Source organism: Calliopsis andreniformis, chromosome 6 (assembly GCF_051401765.1).
Source record: "Calliopsis andreniformis isolate RMS-2024a chromosome 6, iyCalAndr_principal, whole genome shotgun sequence".
NCBI lineage: Eukaryota > Metazoa > Arthropoda > Insecta > Hymenoptera > Andrenidae > Calliopsis > Calliopsis andreniformis.
The window spans coordinates 17,575,099-17,595,195 of NC_135067.1; the positions used below are offsets into that span (position 1 = coordinate 17,575,099).

Consider the following 20,097-nt stretch of genomic DNA (forward strand, 5'->3'; position numbering starts at 1 on the left):
TTCTTAACAATCTGAGCATTAAAATGTTTCTTACGTGACACAGTATGATAGAAACATATTATGTAAGTAAAATATTACAATGTCATTTCAGCAAGATCTCACATTTAGTACTTTTCATTTTATTCATATCCTTACAACAATAATTATTGATTATGTTTAAATACTCTTAATAATATAAAAAAAAGAAACTTAAAGATGTAGATGCATATGAATCATAGTAAATGCAATAAATTTATGCTTCCTTTCAACAATTTAATTATCCGTTTTCGTTGAAAGTTATTAAGCTTTTTTGGTTTAATAACACTGTATACCTATGTAACAAGTTTCAGTTTATATCTACAGCAGTTATAAGCATAGGAGCTACTGCAGTGACTAGATAAAAATGGTTTCATCATAAACTATCTTTTCCACTAATATTCATCTATTTCAATAAATAAATAAATAAATACATACATACATACAGATAATAAATATCTACATAACATTACTCGGGTAATTTCTTAGCAAAATTAAAAATTCTGCAATGAATATGGAATGCGTTTATATATCTCGAAATGTTCTATAATTTGAAAGCTATTTCTAACTAAGAATTGATAACATGGTATTGGAGTTTCTCATGTCATTCGTGTAGATCAACCTGTACAATAATAGTTCGTTATTTTTAAGAAGGAGCAAAGTTCTTTATGACACACAACATTACTAATACACACTTTGTACATTGATGGAATTTTTAAAAGCCAAATGTGTACGTGGACGGAAAATTTTCAAAATTGCTTCAATGACCACGATCTAGGACGATATATGGTAAATCTGTTTAATGTAGGTAAATGACACGATTCTTTTAAAATTATGTAATTGGTACTTTTTTCAGTGTATATTGTAGTAAATTGTTCAATTTGAAAAGTACTTAATTTTCCTGTTATAAATTGTAGGAAACATTGTGCGAGTAAAATGTCTAAACTTCCTCGTTTTAGAATAATTAAAATTACCTTTTGAACTTATGTACAATGAGCACTTTTCGTTACAAATGTATTTCACTAATGTGCTAAACACTATTCACTGCAATTCACATCTATTTTTCATTACTTCTGTTTAAAGCTTACAACTTTGCACCTTCATTCGTTTTTATCATTGTCTTGTGTACACTTTATTAAATTCAATTTATTCTTGTTCAGCTTCCTCTGAAATATCTTCTTTTTCAATATTTCTGCAATCTTCAGTCGTAATTTCTGTTTCTATCAAATTATGTAACTCTTTACACAGAGTTTCCTCGCAAACTTCACCATTTAAAACACTGTTATCAATTACATCATATTCATTTTTTGAATCATCTTCCACTACATCCTTAAAATCCGGTTCTACAATTTCTTCGCAACTCTTAAACATATCAGGATGGTCATTTGAATTCAATAGTTCAGGATTTTCGTTAGAATTTAATATATCAGTATTAACTTCGTCATCTGTAGTATCAGTAGATTGAGAGACTTTTTTTAATACACTATCGATCAAATTGGATGCAAAACTTTTATTTTCATTTCCTTCATGAATAGTCTGATGGATCGGTAAAGTTTGTGGTCTATGTGGCCGAGCGTAAGGGAATGTATTTTCTTCCCCTGCTGGTGTATGCACGGCAGATATTTCAGTCTGGGTTCCTACACCATTGTCAATAAGATGAGGTTTTGATTGCATATTTGACATGCATCGTTTAATTTCTGACATAGAATCTTGCAACTGTTGAACCTATACGTTTATAAACATTCCAGAATTTATTCGTCATGTTAAAACAATGTTACTAAACATATTATAGAAATGTTATAGAAATTTTACCTGATTATGCAACAAATTACATGTCTGTGCTAAATTAGTTACAACATCAGCATTTTGTGTAGTATTTTCATTATCATTGCTCACAGAATCTCGATTACCACCAGGTTGTAAACTAACAACTTTTTTCCATAAAGCATTAATTGCTTGCATTTGTAATAATTGTAATTTATGTTCACTTTCCAAAGCAGTTCTAGTAGCTTCCATATCAGTAGAGAGTTTCCTACAGGATTAACCAAATGTATAACATTTTGAAGAAAATATTATTTATGAATGGTAAGAAAAAAAAGACCATACTGAATATATTTATTTGTCCTCATCATTTCTATAGTTTTCAAGACATTAGTAGCCTTCTTATTAAGATTCCTAGTATGATAGCCCCTCCACATCCTTTGGATACAAATTGCTGCTTTTTCAGCTTCGCCTTGATCTAGTTTCAAATTAAATCATAAAAGCAAATGATATAATTATTAAATAATAAAGTTTATTTTTTATCTATCTACCAAGGAAACTTTTACCTCTATTATTGTCTTCTTGCCTTCGTTGTATAGCTCTATGTCGAATACTATCTAATTTTGCCTGACATAATTCACTATCTTCGTCACTACTTTGAGTAGCATTATCTGCATCTCCATCTCCATCTCTTTTAATAGCACCACTTTTAATTTTATCGCTTGCACTTTTGGGCCTTTGTATATTTCTACCTAGATTTGGAGAATTTCTTGTGCTACGTTTTGCAGGTAGTGTTTTACTCTGAACGTAATTATTAATTTTCACAGTATGAGGGCATTTATTACTAGTATTCATGACAATTGGTTTAGCGATATTTGGCTTTCCAATACTGCAATTCGTTGCAGAATTACTTTTTACAAGTGCATTTGCTTTCACAGAACTAAGATGCGTTTTTGCCATTGGATTTACTGTGTTAATGATTGGGATAGCTTTACCATCTCCATCAGCATTTGGTTTAGTGGGCATTGTAATTTGACATGGTGATGTTAATTTACTTGGTGGCGTTTTTGCCAGAACTCGTGATAAACCAGAAGGTGGACGAAAATCTGGACTCATTAAAGACTCGGGAACTGGCACTAATTTTGTTGCAGCTTGCAAAGGACTGGATGTCTCTGCAAATAAAATTTTTATCTTAATAAACAACGACTAAAAATTAGTAGTATTTTTAATATACCTTGTATATCTTGTGAAGTGGTATTATTTGACATTTTATTATTTAAAGTACCACACAGCATATTTGGATCTAAACTTTGAGTCATTAATGATTCATGATCTTCATTTATTAGAGTGTGGCATGAAGAAACCATAGCATCAGTATGACAACTAGATATCATTCTGTCTGGTGACCTTATTCTCACTGAATTTCTTGATGAACCTAATTAAATATCATGCATTTTAAATATTAATAGTTTATTTAATCTGATGGCACATATTTTATTGTGATTACAAATATTTTGGGGCTAGCTTTGCTAGCAAAAGCGTGCAAATGATATCTGACTAAAAGCTAAAAAAAGAATATGTAAATTGTGAACTATGTATGTGAAATGTATTTCCAAATCGTCCAATGCTAAATTGCTAACCAAATCCTCTAATTAGCATTATCACCATAACATGGTTTTGTCTTTCATCCTCCAAAGTCATTTGCACTATACAAGCTTAAAAAAGCAACCACTTATAAAAATAGTATATACTAGGCATGGGGGATATAAACATGTGCATTAATCTAAGATAATGTGTTATCTGTATCAAATATTTCTAAAATAATTTTAATTTTTAACAGTTGAAAAATATGAAAAAATCAGTCTTAGATTTTTACACATGTCTATTATGCAATTGTAGCTGGGTATGATAAATCCTCATTCTGACTTTGGATACCTTTACAAGGTGAATGGCACACACAGTACTTTGCTTCATAAAATTTTGGAGACTGTAAGCATTTATCTTCATAGTATGTCAACATTGGCGCAACTAGAGAAAACACATTGTAACTAGGACATGTATAATGTGCATGACGACTGGAAAGTGTACATCACTACTAGTCCACTTTTGCAATTACAATTAGAAAAAGTTTAAACAACATCTGATTGTACTTGCGACAATGAAGAAAAAGAATGAAGGCTTAATTAAACTCACTGGCACGTCTAGGAGAACTTGTCCTGTTATGACTAAGTCTACGCCTAGTGACTGGAGAAGGACTCATTCCAACGCTACTTAAACTGTGCACACTTCCAGTATCACTCTGTTGACTTAATTGCTGTTGATGATGTTGTGCTTTACTCAAAATCAGCCTAAGCTTCCTGTCAGTTTCATTTTCTAGGGATTCACCGGAAAGAGGGCAGACAGATGCTAGGTACTGAGCAAGCAATGCATGTTCACCAACACGGAATTGTCTACCACGTCCCTGAGAATATAGCCACTCTGCTTTTAAACTGAGTGACCATTTTAAATGAAATCATTTTAAATAAATTTTGAATTTCTGAATTTATATAGCTTTGTACATTAAATTATGTAGGAAATAAGCATAATATTATTAAGAGAAGACCCACCTTTCAATAGGATCAACAGGATAGCCATCAATTGATTTTAAGCTCATACACCAATTGATAACAAAAGGGCGATAGTCAAATCCACTATAAGCAATTTGTTAAGAAGAATAAGCTATAGCTGTATGTCTACAGTTAGTATAAATATTGTTGCATTGTGTCTATATCTCTACAAGCACAATATTTTGTTAACAAAAAATTATTCTAAATATGTGTAATGACATTGAAGACAATAATGTATTATGTTTTGTTCATGTTGTGTGAAAAAGTATGTTTGAAGTACCTCTCTAATCCATCTCTAAAATCTAGATGGAAATATGGAATATTAGCCACAAAAAGGATACATACTGTTACCTGTCATACTGACACATGGATTATTTGCAATTGAAAAATTTATTACATTTTTTAAGTTAGCTAAATGTGACATTTCATTTAAATCAGTAATATTATTATTTGCCAATGTAAATGTTTCTAAAGATGTAGGCAAGTAGCGTTCACACTGTCTCAATGTTATTATGCGATTGTTATGCAAGAAAAGTTCCTAAAATATTATTAGCACCAATGTAATTCACAATATAATTTTTTAATCACCTATTATTATATATCTAACCGATAACAATACAAGAATCAAACTACTAACATTAAATTTCCAAAATATTACCTTTAAATTTCGTAGATATGAAATGTCTGAAATATGACTGATGCTGTTTTCAGATAAATCCAAGTGCTCCAGTTTGGTATTCGTGTGTAAATGTTCAATGGACTACAGAAATTTATATAGCATTTAAAGAAAATTAGGTCATAGTTTTATTAAACTATTACGTATGAAATATTTATATACTGTATACCTTTATATTATTACCAGCCAAGCAAAGTGTTTGCAAATTAATCATATCCTTTATACCTTCTATGGTTAATATACCATTATTTGCTAAATTAAGGGTTACAAGATTATGTAACTTTGATACACCATACATTCGTAGTAACTGATTCCTCACTATTGAAAGCTGAAATTTCATAAATTGTAGTACTCTTAAAAGTGCTCATATATTTATTAGTTTAAACAGTACAATTAACATGCAAATGAAAAGAATCTATGGGACAGCAGAACCTTACAGAATGATATAAAAATCTTCAATAAGTAATTTCACATATTTTACTTCTTATATTTATAAATTTTACCTTAGTAATTCTGTGATAAGAGTCAAGATTGTCAAGACGCTGGAGCTCATTATCGTCTATGATTAGCGTACTGATATCTGCATCTGACGGACAACGAGCGAGCTTTTTAAGTCCTTGCCCACTTAAATCGAGTGTATCACATACCAAGGATTCTATACACGTAAAGAATGCTACTGTTATTATCATTTAGTTGAATAAACTTACAAATAATTATACATAAAATAGAAAATGTCAAAATTGACAAGTGCGGGACCGCAATGAAAGCATATTGTTTTTACGTGTACAACGATTAGATAATTGCAGTCATTAAAAGCTAAAATTTATTACGGATATCTATAAGATTTTTATAAGGACTCTTCCTTCAAAAATCAGAAAAATATTAATACTAAATTATCACTAACCCGTCGAAGCCATGATGAACACAATAAACTGGCTGACGCTACGAAGATGTCGTCGTGATCACTATAGCATAGCGCCTAGCAAGAATAAAATGTTAGAATTTAAAAAAATTTCAAATTTTATAGTACAGATATATTATAATAAAAACATTAATTTACTGTAATATTGATATACATAAATAAAGGCAAATACATTTTATTGACATGTTTATTTCAATTATATGTAATTTTTTTGACCTCACGCTCTTATGCGACGTAGATATACTTTACGTTAGTTTTATCGATTAATATTTAAATATGTTAAAACGACATAAAATAATGTTATGTTAATATGAAATAAAATTAAATATTTTGATGATTTTCACGATTCTTGAGTGATATCGACATGATTTTGAAATTGCGCGTTTGAAAACCTAACATGGCGATAAGTACGAAGGTTCAAAATGTTTGACATGTATATTACTTTATAAATTTTTTTTAACTGATTAACTTATTTGAGGTTTTCAATTTCTTCTGGACTATATTTACAATTAATAGGTAAGGTTTGATCTTTTACGTTTGTTTGAAGTTATTTCTTTTTGTAACGTTCTTTATAACAAAGTCACGTGTTGAGCACATTGTATGAAATCAGAGAATAATTTGTAAGAAGTGAAATAGAAATGAGAAGTTATTTCATTAAAAGTTGTAATCGACACAAGTATTATATCATGCACCACAGTTATAGTACCAGTAATTCCAAGCAATTTGTAAAGAGACTTATTCGAACGAAACCACATGGACTTCAACAATGCGTTTCTAATTTCCTAACCTCAACGCACAATAAACAAAACAAAAGCAATAAAGAGAACGCATTTACAAACGATAATTGTTCAATTTCATTGTTGGGAAAAGATCAAATACATAGTGTACAAGAATATAACATACCAGAAAATTTTGAAAAAGCTTTCATTATAAAGGCATATAATTTGGGGAATGACAATAATGAAGGAAGTAATGATAAAAAAGTTAATACCACAGTAGAATCTGAGGATACAGTAAAAGTAGAAAATGAAAAGGAAAACGCGAAATCCAATGGCAATGACAATACAAGGATCAATGAAATTAATATGCAAATGCTTTCAAAATCATTACATGAACAAATATTTAAAAATTATGAAAAGCAGGAAGAAATCTCACAGGAGGAAATAGAATCTATAAAGAACATTTTAAATTCTTATGGGATTAAAGTTGAAGATGCAACTAGATTACCTGAAGTAAATCTTACTTTGCCTCCTTTGGAAGGAAATACCATAGAACAACATTTTTATAATATTAGTGAAGCACAAGTTAAACCTTATGTAAAAATTATAAAAGAAATAATGAAAGATATTCCTAAAATGCCAGAACAATGGATATTTAAAGAAGGATGGACCAGGTATACAGCTGATGGGATAGAGCATGTAGATTATCCATTAGAGAATGCTATTATTTTTGATGTAGAAGTTTGTATGAAGGAAGGACCTCTACCAACACTTGCTACTGCTGTAACTAACAAAGCATGGTATGGTTGGGTGTCAAAACCTTTAATAGGAGGTTTGAGTACAAATTTTGAAGGACAACAATTTCATATGGATCAGTTAGTACCAATGGAAAGCACCTCTACAGAATATGGGGGAAAATTAAACACTTTTCAAAAAAAGTCAAAAATTGTAGTAGGACATAATGTGTCATTTGACAGGAGTAAAATTAAGGAACAGTACTGGTTGAATCGTACAGGATTAAGATTCCTTGATACTATGTCCCTTCATATATCTATTAGTGGAATTAACAGTTATCAAAGAACAATTTTAAATTCAAAAAAAGATACTGATGAAAAATTTGAATTAAACATGCAAACATCATTGAACAATTTAGCAGACGTTTATAAATTTTATTGTAACCATGAAATATCTAAGGAATCCAGATCTGTATTTGTAAATGGAACATTGGCAGATATAAAACAAGATTTCAATTCTTTGATGACTTATTGTGCAGATGATGTAGTTGCAACACATAAAGTGTTATGTCATATATTTCCCATTTTTGAAGAAAGATTTCCTCATCCTGTTACGTTAGCAGGAATGCTAGAGCTTGGAACAGCATACTTACCTACAAATTCTAATTGGCAGAGGTACTTAGATGAGTCAGAAGCTGTATTTGAAGATTTAAATTATGAGACCAAATTTATACTTAGTAAAAGAGCTAATGAAGTTTGCCAGCTTATGCATAATGAAAAGTATAAGGAAGATCTGTGGATGTGGGATCAAGATTGGAGTACTCAAGAAATTAAGGTGAAATCATCATTATTCAAAGCAAATATTAAAGCACTGTATCAAGTAGAAAATGTGGAAAAACAAGAGATAGTTGCACAGAAGTATCTAACAGATGATGAAGAGGAAGAAGAAGATCCTTTGGAGCAGGAATTTGGCTATTTGAAAGAAACAAGGAAGTTTTTACCTGTAAAATTACCACATATGCCAGGATATCCTGCATGGTACAGAAAACTTTGTCCTAAGATTAATGATGGAAACTGGGCAGCAGGACCACAAAACATAAGCACTTCTATGCAAATTACTCCAAAACTTTTGAATTTGACATGGGAACGTTATCCTTTGCACTATATAAAGGAGAAAGGTTGGGGTATTCTAGTGCCTTTTACTAATGATTTAAGTATTAAAACTCAACTACCTTTGAAACAACTCCTAGCTAGGTGTCCTTTGCCACATACAGTCACATCCTCCGATGATATAGATTATACAATACTCAATCTTGATAAAGAAGTACAAGTCGATCTACATAAACAAAATTTTTGGTATACCAAGAAAAAGAAAAAAAAGTCCATTCCTTGTTTAGATGAAGTTTACAAAGGTAGTGCAGTGTGGTGTGATGTAATTATAGATGATTGCTGTTATTTTCTTAAATTACCACATAAAAATGGAACAAATTATAATGTTGGCAATCCTTTATCTAAAGATTTCTTAGGTAAGTTTTCTGAAAATGTGCTTGCCGGACTAGACAGCAGTGCTGCAGAAGTTTTAAAAATCGCTAAAATGATGTCATATTGGAAAAATAATAGAAGTAGAATCATGTCACAATTTGTAATATGGTTTGATAACTCTTCCTTACCAAGCTGTGTTAAAATTCCTAAAACACCAATAACCTACGGTGCAATTATACCATTGATAGTAGTTTCTGGAACGTTAACTAGGCGAGCAGTAGAATCTACTTGGATGACCGCGTCTAATGCTCACAGTGAACGTATTGGTTCTGAATTACGAGCTATGATACAAGCTCCACCAGGATATAATGTTATTGGGGCCGATGTCGATAGCCAAGAATTATGGATTTCGTCTATGATAGGGGATGCTCACTATAAAAAAATTCACGGAGCTACGCCCTTCGGTTGGATGACCTTAATTGGCACCAAGTCTAACGAGACCGACATGCATAGCGTTACGGCTAAAGCCATTGGGATTTCCAGGAATCAGGCAAAGATAATCAATTATGCTAGGATCTATGGAGCCGGCCAAAAATTTGCAGAGAGGTTACTGAAACAATTTAATCCAAGCATGACGAATTCTGAAGCTGCAGCAAAATCTAAAAAAATGTTTGCTATGACTAAAGGTAAAAAAATGTTCAGATTAAAACCGGAGTATGTTAACCGTGAGTTAATCGACAAGAACTACTCATTTTATGAGGCGTATGAAGTAGCAAAAATGTACGCGAAAACAGTAGAAGAGATGTTTGAGAAAGGTAAATGGATAAATGGTTCAGAATCGGCAATGTTCAACAGACTAGAGGAAATTGCTGGAAGTCCTCATCCAGTTACTCCTTTCTTGAACTCCAGATTGTCTTGCGCCTTGGAAAGTGAATCGAATAATCACAAATATCTGCCTACAAAAGTCAACTGGGTAGTGCAAAGTGGCGCAGTTGATTTTCTACATTTGATGTTAGTTTCAATGAAATGGCTAATGAAGGACAACGCAAGATTTTGTTTGTCATTTCACGATGAGGTGCGATATTTGGTACCATCGCGTTACAAGTACAATGCTGCGCTGGCCATGCATGTTACAAATCTTTTAACAAGGTGTTTCTGTTCCTCGAGGCTTGGTATGCAAGACTTGCCGATGTCAGTAGCATTTTTTACATCGGTAGAAGTAGATACCGTTTTGCGGAAGGAATCGAAAGACGATTGTACAACACCGTCGAATCCCTATGGACTGGAAAATGGATACGAAGTACCCCCTGGGGAAAGTTTAGATATATGGTCGACTATAGAGAAATCAGAAGGGTCGTTCGGACCATGGCACGATATAAAGAAACGAAAGAAAAAAGTTTCTGCTCAAGAAACGTGATGTAAATTAAAATACAAACGAACAGCTTTATACAGAGTCATCGATTATTATTTATGTATACATAAGAAACTGACAAATGTAAATAAAGTTCATTGTACAGTATAAAACAAAATATTTTCTATTGTTTACAGTTTGAATTTACAAATCAAGATGTCCAAAGCGACAAAACGCAAGCATGTTGTTAAAGAAGTGGAAGATTTGAGTATTCCTACCGAATCACAATCAATTGTACGAATAATTGAATCGCGCGGTAATAATCTCCACGAAGTTATAGATCCGGCTGGAGATCAATATCTTGTTTCAATGCCCACGAAGTTTAGAAGAAATATTTGGGTAAAACGAGGAGACTTTGTTTTGATAGAACCAATACCAGAAGGGGACAAAGTGAAAGCAGAGATTGTCAAAATACTGACACGAGTATGTTATTTCCAAATAATTGAATCTCTTCTTAACGAACTTTTATTTTTAAGATCATATTTATCCGCCAGGAACATCAAAAATGGTACCGCGCACAAAACTGTTGGCCAAAGGAGTTCGACGAAATCACAAATTCAAGTCAAAGAACGATAAAGAACGATGCCAAAGAAGAGGACAGCGAAGAAGACGACCTTTTTGTAAATACGAATAGACTTAATTCTAACAGAATAGATAACGTCAGCAAAACAAGTTCCGATGAATCTGATTCTAGTTAATGATAGTATAATTCTAATGTAAGTAATAGAAATACGTGTATGAAAAAGCTGTACATTTAAAAATATAATAAATATTTTGTTAAGTTATTTTTACATTATATATGTGACGTTATTGAATCTTATCGCAAGTTATCGCTGCAGTATCTTCGATTAGTCTTATCAACTGGTTTAATTTTTCTAAGTTGACAAGCATCTTGCCTTTTGTTAATACATGTTAAATGTATACACGTAACAATGTTAATAGTTCATTTTAACTGCGTTCAAATTTGAGTCCTTTTCATTTTAAACTTAAATAACTTTTATTGACGAGGCACAGCATCTTCACTATATCTATTAATTGTAATGAAAAATACGTTTCGCAACCTATATTACATAGTTAAATAAAGTAAGAAATAAAAATATACACCGTTTGCGTTCTTTCTCCACCCCCAAACGATGCATCCTCCCACTCATCCAGCAATAATTCATGAACATCAAATTCGAAACACTGCTCACGAAGGAAGTTTGAAACGCGATAATTGAATGCACCGTGGAGATTGTAATACAATTGAATGAAACGTTAGATCGATTTTCTTATCGGCGAAATCAGGAGATGAGGTTGTTGTTGAGACGGCAGGTGTCTGACGATATCGCTAAGAACGTGACGATCAGTCGCGTTGTGTACAGTAGTCTGCTCCCGGCAGTGACGGTTCACCGTCAATTTTGCAATCTTCCTTCTCGTTTCGCCTGTTTCCACATCGCGCTAATCACATCAATCGTCTTGCATGAAAATTGATCTCGTACCACGGCTAACGTTACGTTTGAATTCGGAGTGTCTCCTTCAGCAGCGTTTTCCACGAGCGCACACGTGTTACCATCAAAATATAAACGGACCGTTATCGCCGAGAATCACGATACTGGGTGCGAGTGCTCTTTTAACATTGATTAATTAGATAATCGGTTACATGTTCCTTTGTTATTTTCCACGAAGCAAGTCAACAATGGTGAAATGACCGAGAATACCTTCAAGAGAAAGAATGGAAATTCCTGGTGGAGCGTTAATCGGAAACACGAGGCTGTACGCGAGATAGCGTCGGTACGAATGCGCGTCGAGACCGATTTTCGGCGAAATGGCAAACCGAGTCGTCCTACAGCGTTACAAGTTTCTTTCTAAGATGGAGTGAACACTAAGCTTGAACGAACGTCTTTCCTATTCCACGGACGGGGCAATTGTACAATGCACGGATTTCAGAGAAATCGCACGAGCTTTCTCAGTTTACATATATTCAGTCGATGACCCATTAACGATCCACCGGTTGTTGGTGTGTTGACTTGGCTACTGACTATCGAGTCACGGCAGAACAGTCTTTGTTTACCCGCGATAATTATTTGTACAGACACGAACGTCGCGATCATAAAATAGACAGTTGCTGGACTCGAATCATCCATTCTTCCTGTGGTAGACGTATTTACAAACGTTCGTTCTCCTGACATCCATCCTCAAATGTTTCACGAATGTTCAGCATCTGCCTCGGGTGATTTCGTTTGATACGACCGAAGGGATCCCGTGTGCTCGAACGGGATGGTCATTATGAACGTGTCGGACGACGACTTGCATGAATTCTGGAAGGACTGGGACTTGAACAACTTAACGGAAGCCGAGTATGTAACGAAGGTGCTCGGACCCAAATATTTATCCATGAGGATGGTGATACCGCTCACGATAGCGTACGTAGCGATATTTGTCACTGGGATTTTCGGAAACATCGCCACATGCACCGTCATTATTCGAAATCCGTCGATGCAAACTGCCACCAACTACTACTTGTTCAGTCTGGCCATATCCGATCTCACGCTACTTGTGCTGGGTGAGTTGCACGCGCGAACCACGCGCGATTTCGTCGTATTTATCGCGTTTGTCCCAGCCCGGCTGATTCTCCTATCTCCTTCGTGATAATTAATAACGATTCTCGAAGGAGGATGGAGATCACGAAACGCGATAGATGTTTGATAAAGATAAACGGAAACGTTGCAGAGGCATTAATTCGGTTTAAATAGGCAAGCATGGGAATCGATAACGGAATTAACTTTATGTTTCTGCTCTCTAAATCACTATCCAGTGAGTAGTACGTTAAGTGGGTGACGATGCTTCGATTGAGACCGCTGACATTTCAATAGTCGATAAAAAGGCTGATAACGATAAACGGGGAAGACGTAGGCGAAAATAACACGATTCAATTTAATAAATTCGTGTTTGAAAACGTCACAGGTGGTTATCGGGTAGCACGTAGATCAGAATCAATTTCTCTGGGTCAATTCATTATAAACGTGTGGCGAAAGAAAGAAAGGAATCAATCAGACCATCGAACAAGTTATGTAAATGGTGCAGGATAACGAGACAAGGTCTTAGGGGAAGATTCTGTCTGATTATAAATGACGCATCTAGCTCGAGGTGATTCCACCTCTTTTCCCTATGTTGGGGCACCAAGATAAGGGCTCTAAATTAGTCTTTGCTATGTGTGTACATTAGCGATTGCTATCTGCGCGATGAGCTGTTTGTCGATCGTAATGTCGTTTTTATTTACGTCAGTGTGTAGAATTTTTAGGATAAAAGTTGTGTATATACGCGTACGTCAAAGTTCAAAGGATTTGAGATGAGTGAGAAGTGTCTCTTTGAAGCTGAAACAAGCTGTGGTTTGCTTGCATTGTGTATTTTCGCATCGGGGTGGAGATGACAGTATAGAAAAAAGGATATTAATGGGAAAGATCACAACATTTCTCGTTTGGGACGCGTAAATGTCAGGGTGACGAGTAGCTCCCGATATAAAAGGCACCTTTGAGAGTTCCACGTAGTTGACCAAACTCAACAGAAGGTCCAGAATATGCGACAATGCACGCGTAACAATATTCTTTATATTGCAAAAGTGTTCGATCCATTACCCATATTTGTTGACGTCAATCAGGAGGAACATGAAAGAGCACCAAGTTTTTCTTGCACTTTTTGTGATAAGATGAAAATCGAATGATGAAGCGACCGTCGCGAGATAAAGGGCGATCAGGAATTTTCGATATCTGTACGCTGGACAGATATTATTTAACTTGAGAAAGGATGCGAAATGGAACTGGGTTATTTCAGCCAGGCAAATATTGATATGCATCGCGACATTATTCGAGAATTAATGCAATTCTCTGTTAGAGCGGATTTAAATTTTATAGCAAAATCAGTTCCGTATCAGTGTTCGTTTGAATTTGTTTCAATTAAATTGTGTCAAACGGGACAAAAGACAACACGCAGTTCATGGATTTCATTGTGAATAGATTGTCAGTAATTAAGCAATTGCTTTTTCGTGTTTTACAAATATTTAATATATAGATTATAAATAACGATATGTATTCAATTCTCTCTCGCCAATAAATACAACAATTCAACCATTGTAAATGCGGAGTACAAAATTCTTGCAGAATTGGAAGCATTAACAATCACTGAAAATATAACACTGGCGAAATTTTAAATCTAAATTAGGATTTGTACAATTCGATTAGCTAATTAAGTTTTTATTTCTCAAGATCCGAAGTGCCTGTTAACCCATCACCAAATTGATAAATCAATAACGATACACTTCGCAAGAAAGTTCGATAAGTTGTTCCTCGAATGAGCAATAAACGCTAAAATCCTTTTACCGTGTAACTCGTAACTGCTTGTCTCCTTAACATCGTCGTGAAATATCGTGACGTCTGCAAGTTAATTACCCGTCGGGCTTAAGTCAGTCGTAAATCTACTTTTGGGAAAGCAATCTTGTGTAACGCAAAGATGCTCGTGTGACTTAGTCACTGCATGTCCTAGCACAGATATCTGACGTCAATTGCACGATTGTCGCAGACATAAATCACAGATAGCAACGTGAAAGAAAAAACAATAAAAATGATGGCTCTCGATGCTGCGATCGAAATGAAAAAATCTCGTTCATCGATAATTACCAGCTGATCGTTATTAAACTTTCTTCGGTCATTTTTAGGATTACCTAACGAATTGAGCGTCTTTTGGCAACAATACCCATGGGTTCTGGGAGTCGGCCTCTGCAAAATCAGAGCCTATGTATCAGAAATGTAAGATAGCTATTTACTTATCGATCATAGAATACCATTTCAATGATCTTCTCGCCGTAAATATAACAATTATTTGATAGGTCCTCTTACGTGTCCGTCCTCACGATAGTGGCTTTTTCAATGGAGAGATATTTGGCCATTTGTCATCCACTCCGCGTGTACACGATGAGCGGTTTAAAAAGGCCGATACGTTTCATTTTGGCTGCATGGTCTATTGCACTGATTTGTGCGTTACCGTTTGCTATCTACACCGATGTCAATTTGGTTGAATACCCACCAGGTTAATTGACTGATTCCATTATATCCACAGGCATGTGTAGACATGCATATACAGCGTGAGAGCAAACGATTTATAAAAATATGAAACTGCTATAGGTTCAGGCAATTACTCGGCTGACTCAGCAATCTGTGCGATGCTTCTACCGTACATGCCCAAGTTTCCTCTGTACGAGTTAAGCTGCATCATATTTTTCCTAATACCGATGCTGGTGATTCTGGTAGTCTACACGAGAATGGGTCTCAAGATTAGAAACAGTACACGGGAGACACTGAATTCAGTTATTCAAGGGGCGATTCATGGAGACACAAAACAGACTAAATCACGGAAATCTGTCATCAGAATGCTGAGTAAGAAATGTCTCCTTTCATTGCTTTTAACGACTTATATTCCAGTAAATTGTCTGAAAAGGACAGCTCCCTATTGATTTCTAGAACTCATCCAGTCGAATACGCTAATACTACTTTCTGGAAACATATTAACTTTTGAAAATTTGAAAATTCGAAAATTTGAAAATTTGAAAATTTGAAAATTCAAAAATTTGAAAATTCGAAAATTTGAAAATTTGAAAATTTGAAATTGAAAAAATTTAAAAATTTTCAGGTGCCGTGGTCATTCTATTCTTCATCTGTTGGGCCCCATTCCATGCCCAACGTCTTCTCTACGTCTACGCACAAGAGTCCGACTACTATCCAGACTTGAACGAATGGCTGTACATTTTAAGCGGGTGTCTCTACTACTTCAGCACGACCGTTAATCCTATTTTATACAATTTAATGAGCATGAAGTACCGGAAAGCGTTCAAGCAGACAATCTGCTGCAGGACGAGGAAAACAGGAGCCAGGAATGGGGCCGTTAGGGAGTCCCAAACTTGCGACAGTAATTCTAGCGGAAGAGCGCGAAACTCAAACTTCAAATGCTCCGTAAGGTTGTAATATTCAATTAATTACATAGTTATACCAGATATATTGCAGATATTACGTATCTTGAGAATTGCAACGTGTTTAGATATTCATGGAATATTTATGGAAATTCTGTTTAGATACACCATCTGTCAGGCTAAAGAAATGTTTCGATTCACGGCGAGTCGAGAAAGCATGGGAAAAGATGGGAACATGAACGATAATATTCCTCGTAAATCTTATGCGTTGAAGAAAGAAGATTCCACGTCCAAACCCCTCCTCGACACAACGCACTCGGTTGTCCAGGAACAAACGAGCAATGAAGGTTCTACGTCTACGAGGAAGTTGGAGGAGTTTGTACCTACTGTCGATATTCCGCGATGAAGTATTTCTAAGTGGCTAGAATAATTTAAGTGTCGATTATGCGATATTGTATATAATAGTTTTATTTCGATCGATCATATTATTTATTTTCTGACAATATACTGTACAGTCGTAGCGTCGTTAAGTTAATATTCATCGACTTTCTCTGATTATAAATTCACTTTACTAGCAATCAATTTCTTTAATTAAAGATTAAAACGATAAATTATAAACGTTTTTAATTTCTATGGGCTAATTAGTGTTATGAAACTATATTTCTTTAACTTCTGCATCATCTGATACGCGTTGCTATCGTAGAACATGTTACAACGTAATATACATTAACTTGAGAAAATTGGATGTGCCTCTTGAAAAATGTGTAGCTCGCTGTAGATATAAGCAGAAATAAGGCAGAAATAAAAATGTAAATCGTATAAAGTGGATGCATACATGAGACTAAGGTACAAAAATTATTAATTATGATATCAGATGAACAATTTCTTAAATTATTTAAAAATTTATCTTTACTCTTACATAGATTGCATTCATTATTATTTCAAGAAATAGAACATCTACCAAGTAATAGAAGTTTTATCAATCTTTTGGTCTCAGTTAAACGATGCAATTCTAAGGATTTATGTTTTCGATATTATTAAGCACGTACTTATAGTATGTTTGTACATCAAAAGTGGTTTCTACACCACTATCCTGTAAAAATACGTCCAACTCAGAAGGGGGTAAGTTGAGGTGGTTCCCTTGTCACAGAACCGCTAGGAAGAGATTTTCTGTTGTATCAAAGCGCATGAATAACATTAACTATGTTCGTCAAAGGTGTGATGAGGCTCTTTGAAGAAACTATTTGGAGTGTTTGTAGCGACATCAAGATATTTCCTTCACGCTTTGAATTCTCTGTCGAATACCTTTCTCTTATTGTTAAAAGAAAGTAATGAATTTCTGTCAGTAAATTTTAACTTTTCCTTGTGGACTTGCTTGCAAGGGTCATATAGAACAGAAATCATCTCATATTAGAATGACACATTGCTTTATTTCTGCACTCTACGAATACCTATATTGGGACAGCGACGGGAGGTCTCGTAAAACTCGTGTTATATTCGAAATATGACTAAAATTATACCAGGAAGTAGAAATACCGAAACAGTGAATGTACGTATAGAAATGGCTTTCGATGAAACTTTTCTAAGTATTTTCCTCTTTTTTTCATCGAGAAACGGATTGTAATTGCATCCTACCGAGTTTCAAGTTTCAATTGACATTAACGTACAACTTTGTAATGAACACAGTCGCAGGAAAGGCGATAAAGTTGCGTTCGTATTTCACTGCTTAGAGTTTGTCAACGTGAAAATCGGAGCATGATAAGGAAAGAATTATTACGCTTTCCCGTATTTCAGAGATGAGTGTTAATTTCTATTGCATTAATGATGAAACTTTGCACCCGTACCGTGAACTGAGTACTGTTTATCTACGAAATTATACGTTGAACATAGCACCGTTTCAGTCACTACGACGAACAAACGAATGGATGTCGTCTATGTATTGTTTGTTCGAATTGTCAAAATGAGCAGTGTAACCTAAACCGAAGTTTCCATCTAACATTTGCTCAGGACGTTTCACCGTTCCTGAAAGAATGTTAGAAAAAGTGTATCGAGAACGAGACAATGCTGGTGCTGATCATTTTCGGATATTTAAACCGATTCATCAAATTGACTGCCTTTATCATCATCGAGTCCTTTCGTTCCATCTACTACTGCGTCCTTCGGATGGTTTTCGCTCAATTAACTGGAGAAAAATCATTGCAATGGGTAAGAGCTTTATCTCGGGTGACAGTAGTTGTACTAAACACATTTATGATCTCTAGATTGCGCGGTTCTATTGATTTTTCCTCTTTTCTTTTCAGACACCGCGTCTTTTAATCCAATGACTATCATCTAAAAGCTTCCTAAGAGACTGAATAAGGACAAAAACGAAGAAACGCAATTGTACGATTAAATCGGTACACAGCGGGAGGACGTTGAAGCTGAAAATATGAAACGTACGTAACGTAATGAAAGGATTGTGCTTGGACTCTAAGTTTCCGTTTTTGTCCACGTTCACTCAACGTTCAATCCTAGTACGATAAATTGATTAATACTGTAGCAATTATTTCATATTTCTGAAGATCAGTGGTATTAAGGACAGACAATATTTTTCAGTTCCTTTTCTACATTTTTACGCTTGGCACGGTAATTTTAATCCTCGACTCGCATACCGAACCAATGGAGCCGCCTTCCAAACCGGAAGAGGATTTTCTCCTGTGTCATTTCCATCAGACGCACTTGCCGAAAAGAGCTATTGAGTACGCGTTGTACAACCGTGGCGAAAGGGTCGAATACTTATTCCAGAAAACCTGGGCTCGACAACAAAAGTGTGTTGTGCATTTCTTGGTTGACGATGAATCGAGAATCGATAACGAAGCGGCGGAAATATTCAGTCGATGATCGTTGCGAGCTTAACCGTGCCAACAGAATTGCAAGCGCCTCGAGAAACACTTGGAAGGAATTCTTTTGTAACGAAGAGAACTTGCAAATGTATGCAAATCGGAGTTAGAGACGAGTACGTTGAACAGAATGTACGGTGAGATTCGTGAATAGCATCGCCTTGAAATGGGAATTCTAGAGCAAAAGAGGAGGAAGGAAGTCTAGAGATTAGAAGTTCTTAGCTAAAATGACAATGATTGCCACCGGCTAATTGACTTGTCTGCGAGGACGTAGCATTAACGTAACAATAGTGACTGTAAATTTTCGAATGTTAAAGCGGAATAAAGAATTTAGATTAATGCATTGCCATATCCTAAATGTGAAAATTCTTGAGGACCTAAGTAAGTGCGAACGAAGGGATTCCCAAACTACTACTGTCGAATGTAAATGACCTTAATTGCGTAGCTTAACGAGACCTACAAGCATCTCCACTCAACGCAACGCTAACTTTTAATAATATTGATCCTATGCTTCTGATGCGCCACGAGGAGCTAGTTATTAATTGAATTCTCCTGTCAACCCTTATTCTAATTTTCGATTATGAATAGACTCGAAACGGACTCTTTAGAACAGATTTGCTCGACTCGGTTGTTCGCAAGTAAAACCACAAAGTTGAATAGAAAAGTCACTTTAAACATCCTGAATCTTTAGAGCCAGTAACTCTTCTAGTCTTAAAATTATTGCTCTCGAAGCTATAACTCGCGTGCTCTTAAATGTTCTCCGCTTTGGAAAAATGTTTTCAAAGACTCCCGCAAGCCTGGCATAAAAATTGCTCAATAAACAGGGTAATACTTCTGCAGAGAGGCAAAAATGTTCTATTCAATCTACTATGCTATCGTTTCGGCACAGACTAATGAAACCATTAAATCTTCTGGACGAAGTGGTTACGCAGTAAGCACGGGAAAGTGCAA

The 20,097-nt window shown here is 34.9% G+C and overlaps 4 protein-coding genes across 5 annotated transcripts; 3 read left to right on the forward strand and 1 right to left on the reverse strand.

Annotated features, from left to right (window-relative positions):
- Window positions 1-94: 94 nt before the first annotated feature.
- On the reverse strand, window positions 95-6,751 carry Cep97 (centrosomal protein 97kDa). Of its 2 annotated transcripts, XM_076379810.1 has the most exons (14): window positions 6,687-6,751; window positions 5,963-6,037; window positions 5,562-5,713; window positions 5,228-5,386; window positions 5,041-5,142; window positions 4,724-4,920; window positions 4,383-4,466; window positions 3,970-4,265; window positions 3,712-3,804; window positions 3,011-3,211; window positions 2,343-2,948; window positions 2,122-2,254; window positions 1,828-2,047; window positions 95-1,740 (listed from the first exon to the last, which is right to left on the reverse strand). In XM_076379810.1, the coding sequence occupies exons 2-14, from the start codon at window positions 5,973-5,975 to the stop codon at window positions 1,162-1,164; spliced, it is 2,835 nt and encodes a 944-aa protein (XP_076235925.1). In that variant the 5' UTR covers window positions 5,976-6,037; window positions 6,687-6,751; the 3' UTR covers window positions 95-1,161. The 2 variants fall into 2 exon arrangements, with proteins under 2 accessions (XP_076235925.1, XP_076235926.1); XM_076379811.1 differs by lacking the exon at window positions 3,712-3,804.
- LOC143180232 (putative RNA-binding protein EIF1AD) lies at window positions 6,354-11,366 on the forward strand. The gene is made up of 3 exons (XM_076379813.1): window positions 6,354-6,496; window positions 10,464-10,749; window positions 10,821-11,366. Exons 2-3 carry the CDS (start codon window positions 10,483-10,485, stop codon window positions 11,022-11,024), a joined length of 471 nt encoding a protein of 156 aa, XP_076235928.1. The 5' UTR covers window positions 6,354-6,496; window positions 10,464-10,482; the 3' UTR covers window positions 11,025-11,366.
- Tam (DNA polymerase gamma, catalytic subunit tam) lies at window positions 6,619-10,464 on the forward strand. Its single transcript, XM_076379667.1, has one exon. The coding sequence runs from the start codon at window positions 6,619-6,621 to the stop codon at window positions 10,330-10,332; it is 3,714 nt and encodes a 1,237-aa protein (XP_076235782.1). The 3' UTR covers window positions 10,333-10,464.
- Window positions 11,367-12,594: 1,228 nt separating the features above from the next.
- LOC143180136 (neuropeptides capa receptor) lies at window positions 12,595-16,673 on the forward strand. The gene is made up of 6 exons (XM_076379668.1): window positions 12,595-12,871; window positions 15,020-15,110; window positions 15,191-15,390; window positions 15,486-15,737; window positions 15,991-16,315; window positions 16,430-16,673. Exons 1-6 carry the CDS (start codon window positions 12,595-12,597, stop codon window positions 16,671-16,673), a joined length of 1,389 nt encoding a protein of 462 aa, XP_076235783.1.
- The last annotated feature ends 3,424 nt before the right edge of the window (window positions 16,674-20,097 follow it).

Excerpts from the sequence above, each read along its gene's own strand:
- Cep97 (XM_076379810.1), bottom strand. Across the intron at positions 5,387-5,561 it reads CTTATCACAGAATTACTAAG|CTTTCAATAGTGAGGAATCA; the intron begins GTAAAATTTATA and ends ATGAAATTTCAG. Across the intron at positions 4,921-5,040 it reads CATATCTACGAAATTTAAAG|GAACTTTTCTTGCATAACAA; the intron begins GTAATATTTTGG and ends ATAATATTTTAG.
- Tam (XM_076379667.1), top strand. The coding sequence starts at position 6,619 with ATGAGAAGTTATTTCATTAAAAGTTGTAATCGACACAAGTATTATATC.
- LOC143180232 (XM_076379813.1), top strand. The coding sequence starts at position 10,483 with ATGTCCAAAGCGACAAAACGCAAGCATGTTGTTAAAGAAGTGGAAGAT. Across the intron at positions 10,750-10,820 it reads TTGTCAAAATACTGACACGA|GAACATCAAAAATGGTACCG; the intron begins GTATGTTATTTC and ends TTTATCCGCCAG.
- LOC143180136 (XM_076379668.1), top strand. The coding sequence starts at position 12,595 with ATGAACGTGTCGGACGACGACTTGCATGAATTCTGGAAGGACTGGGAC. Across the intron at positions 12,872-15,019 it reads TCTCACGCTACTTGTGCTGG|GATTACCTAACGAATTGAGC; the intron begins GTGAGTTGCACG and ends GGTCATTTTTAG. Across the intron at positions 15,738-15,990 it reads ATCTGTCATCAGAATGCTGA|GTGCCGTGGTCATTCTATTC; the intron begins GTAAGAAATGTC and ends AAAAATTTTCAG.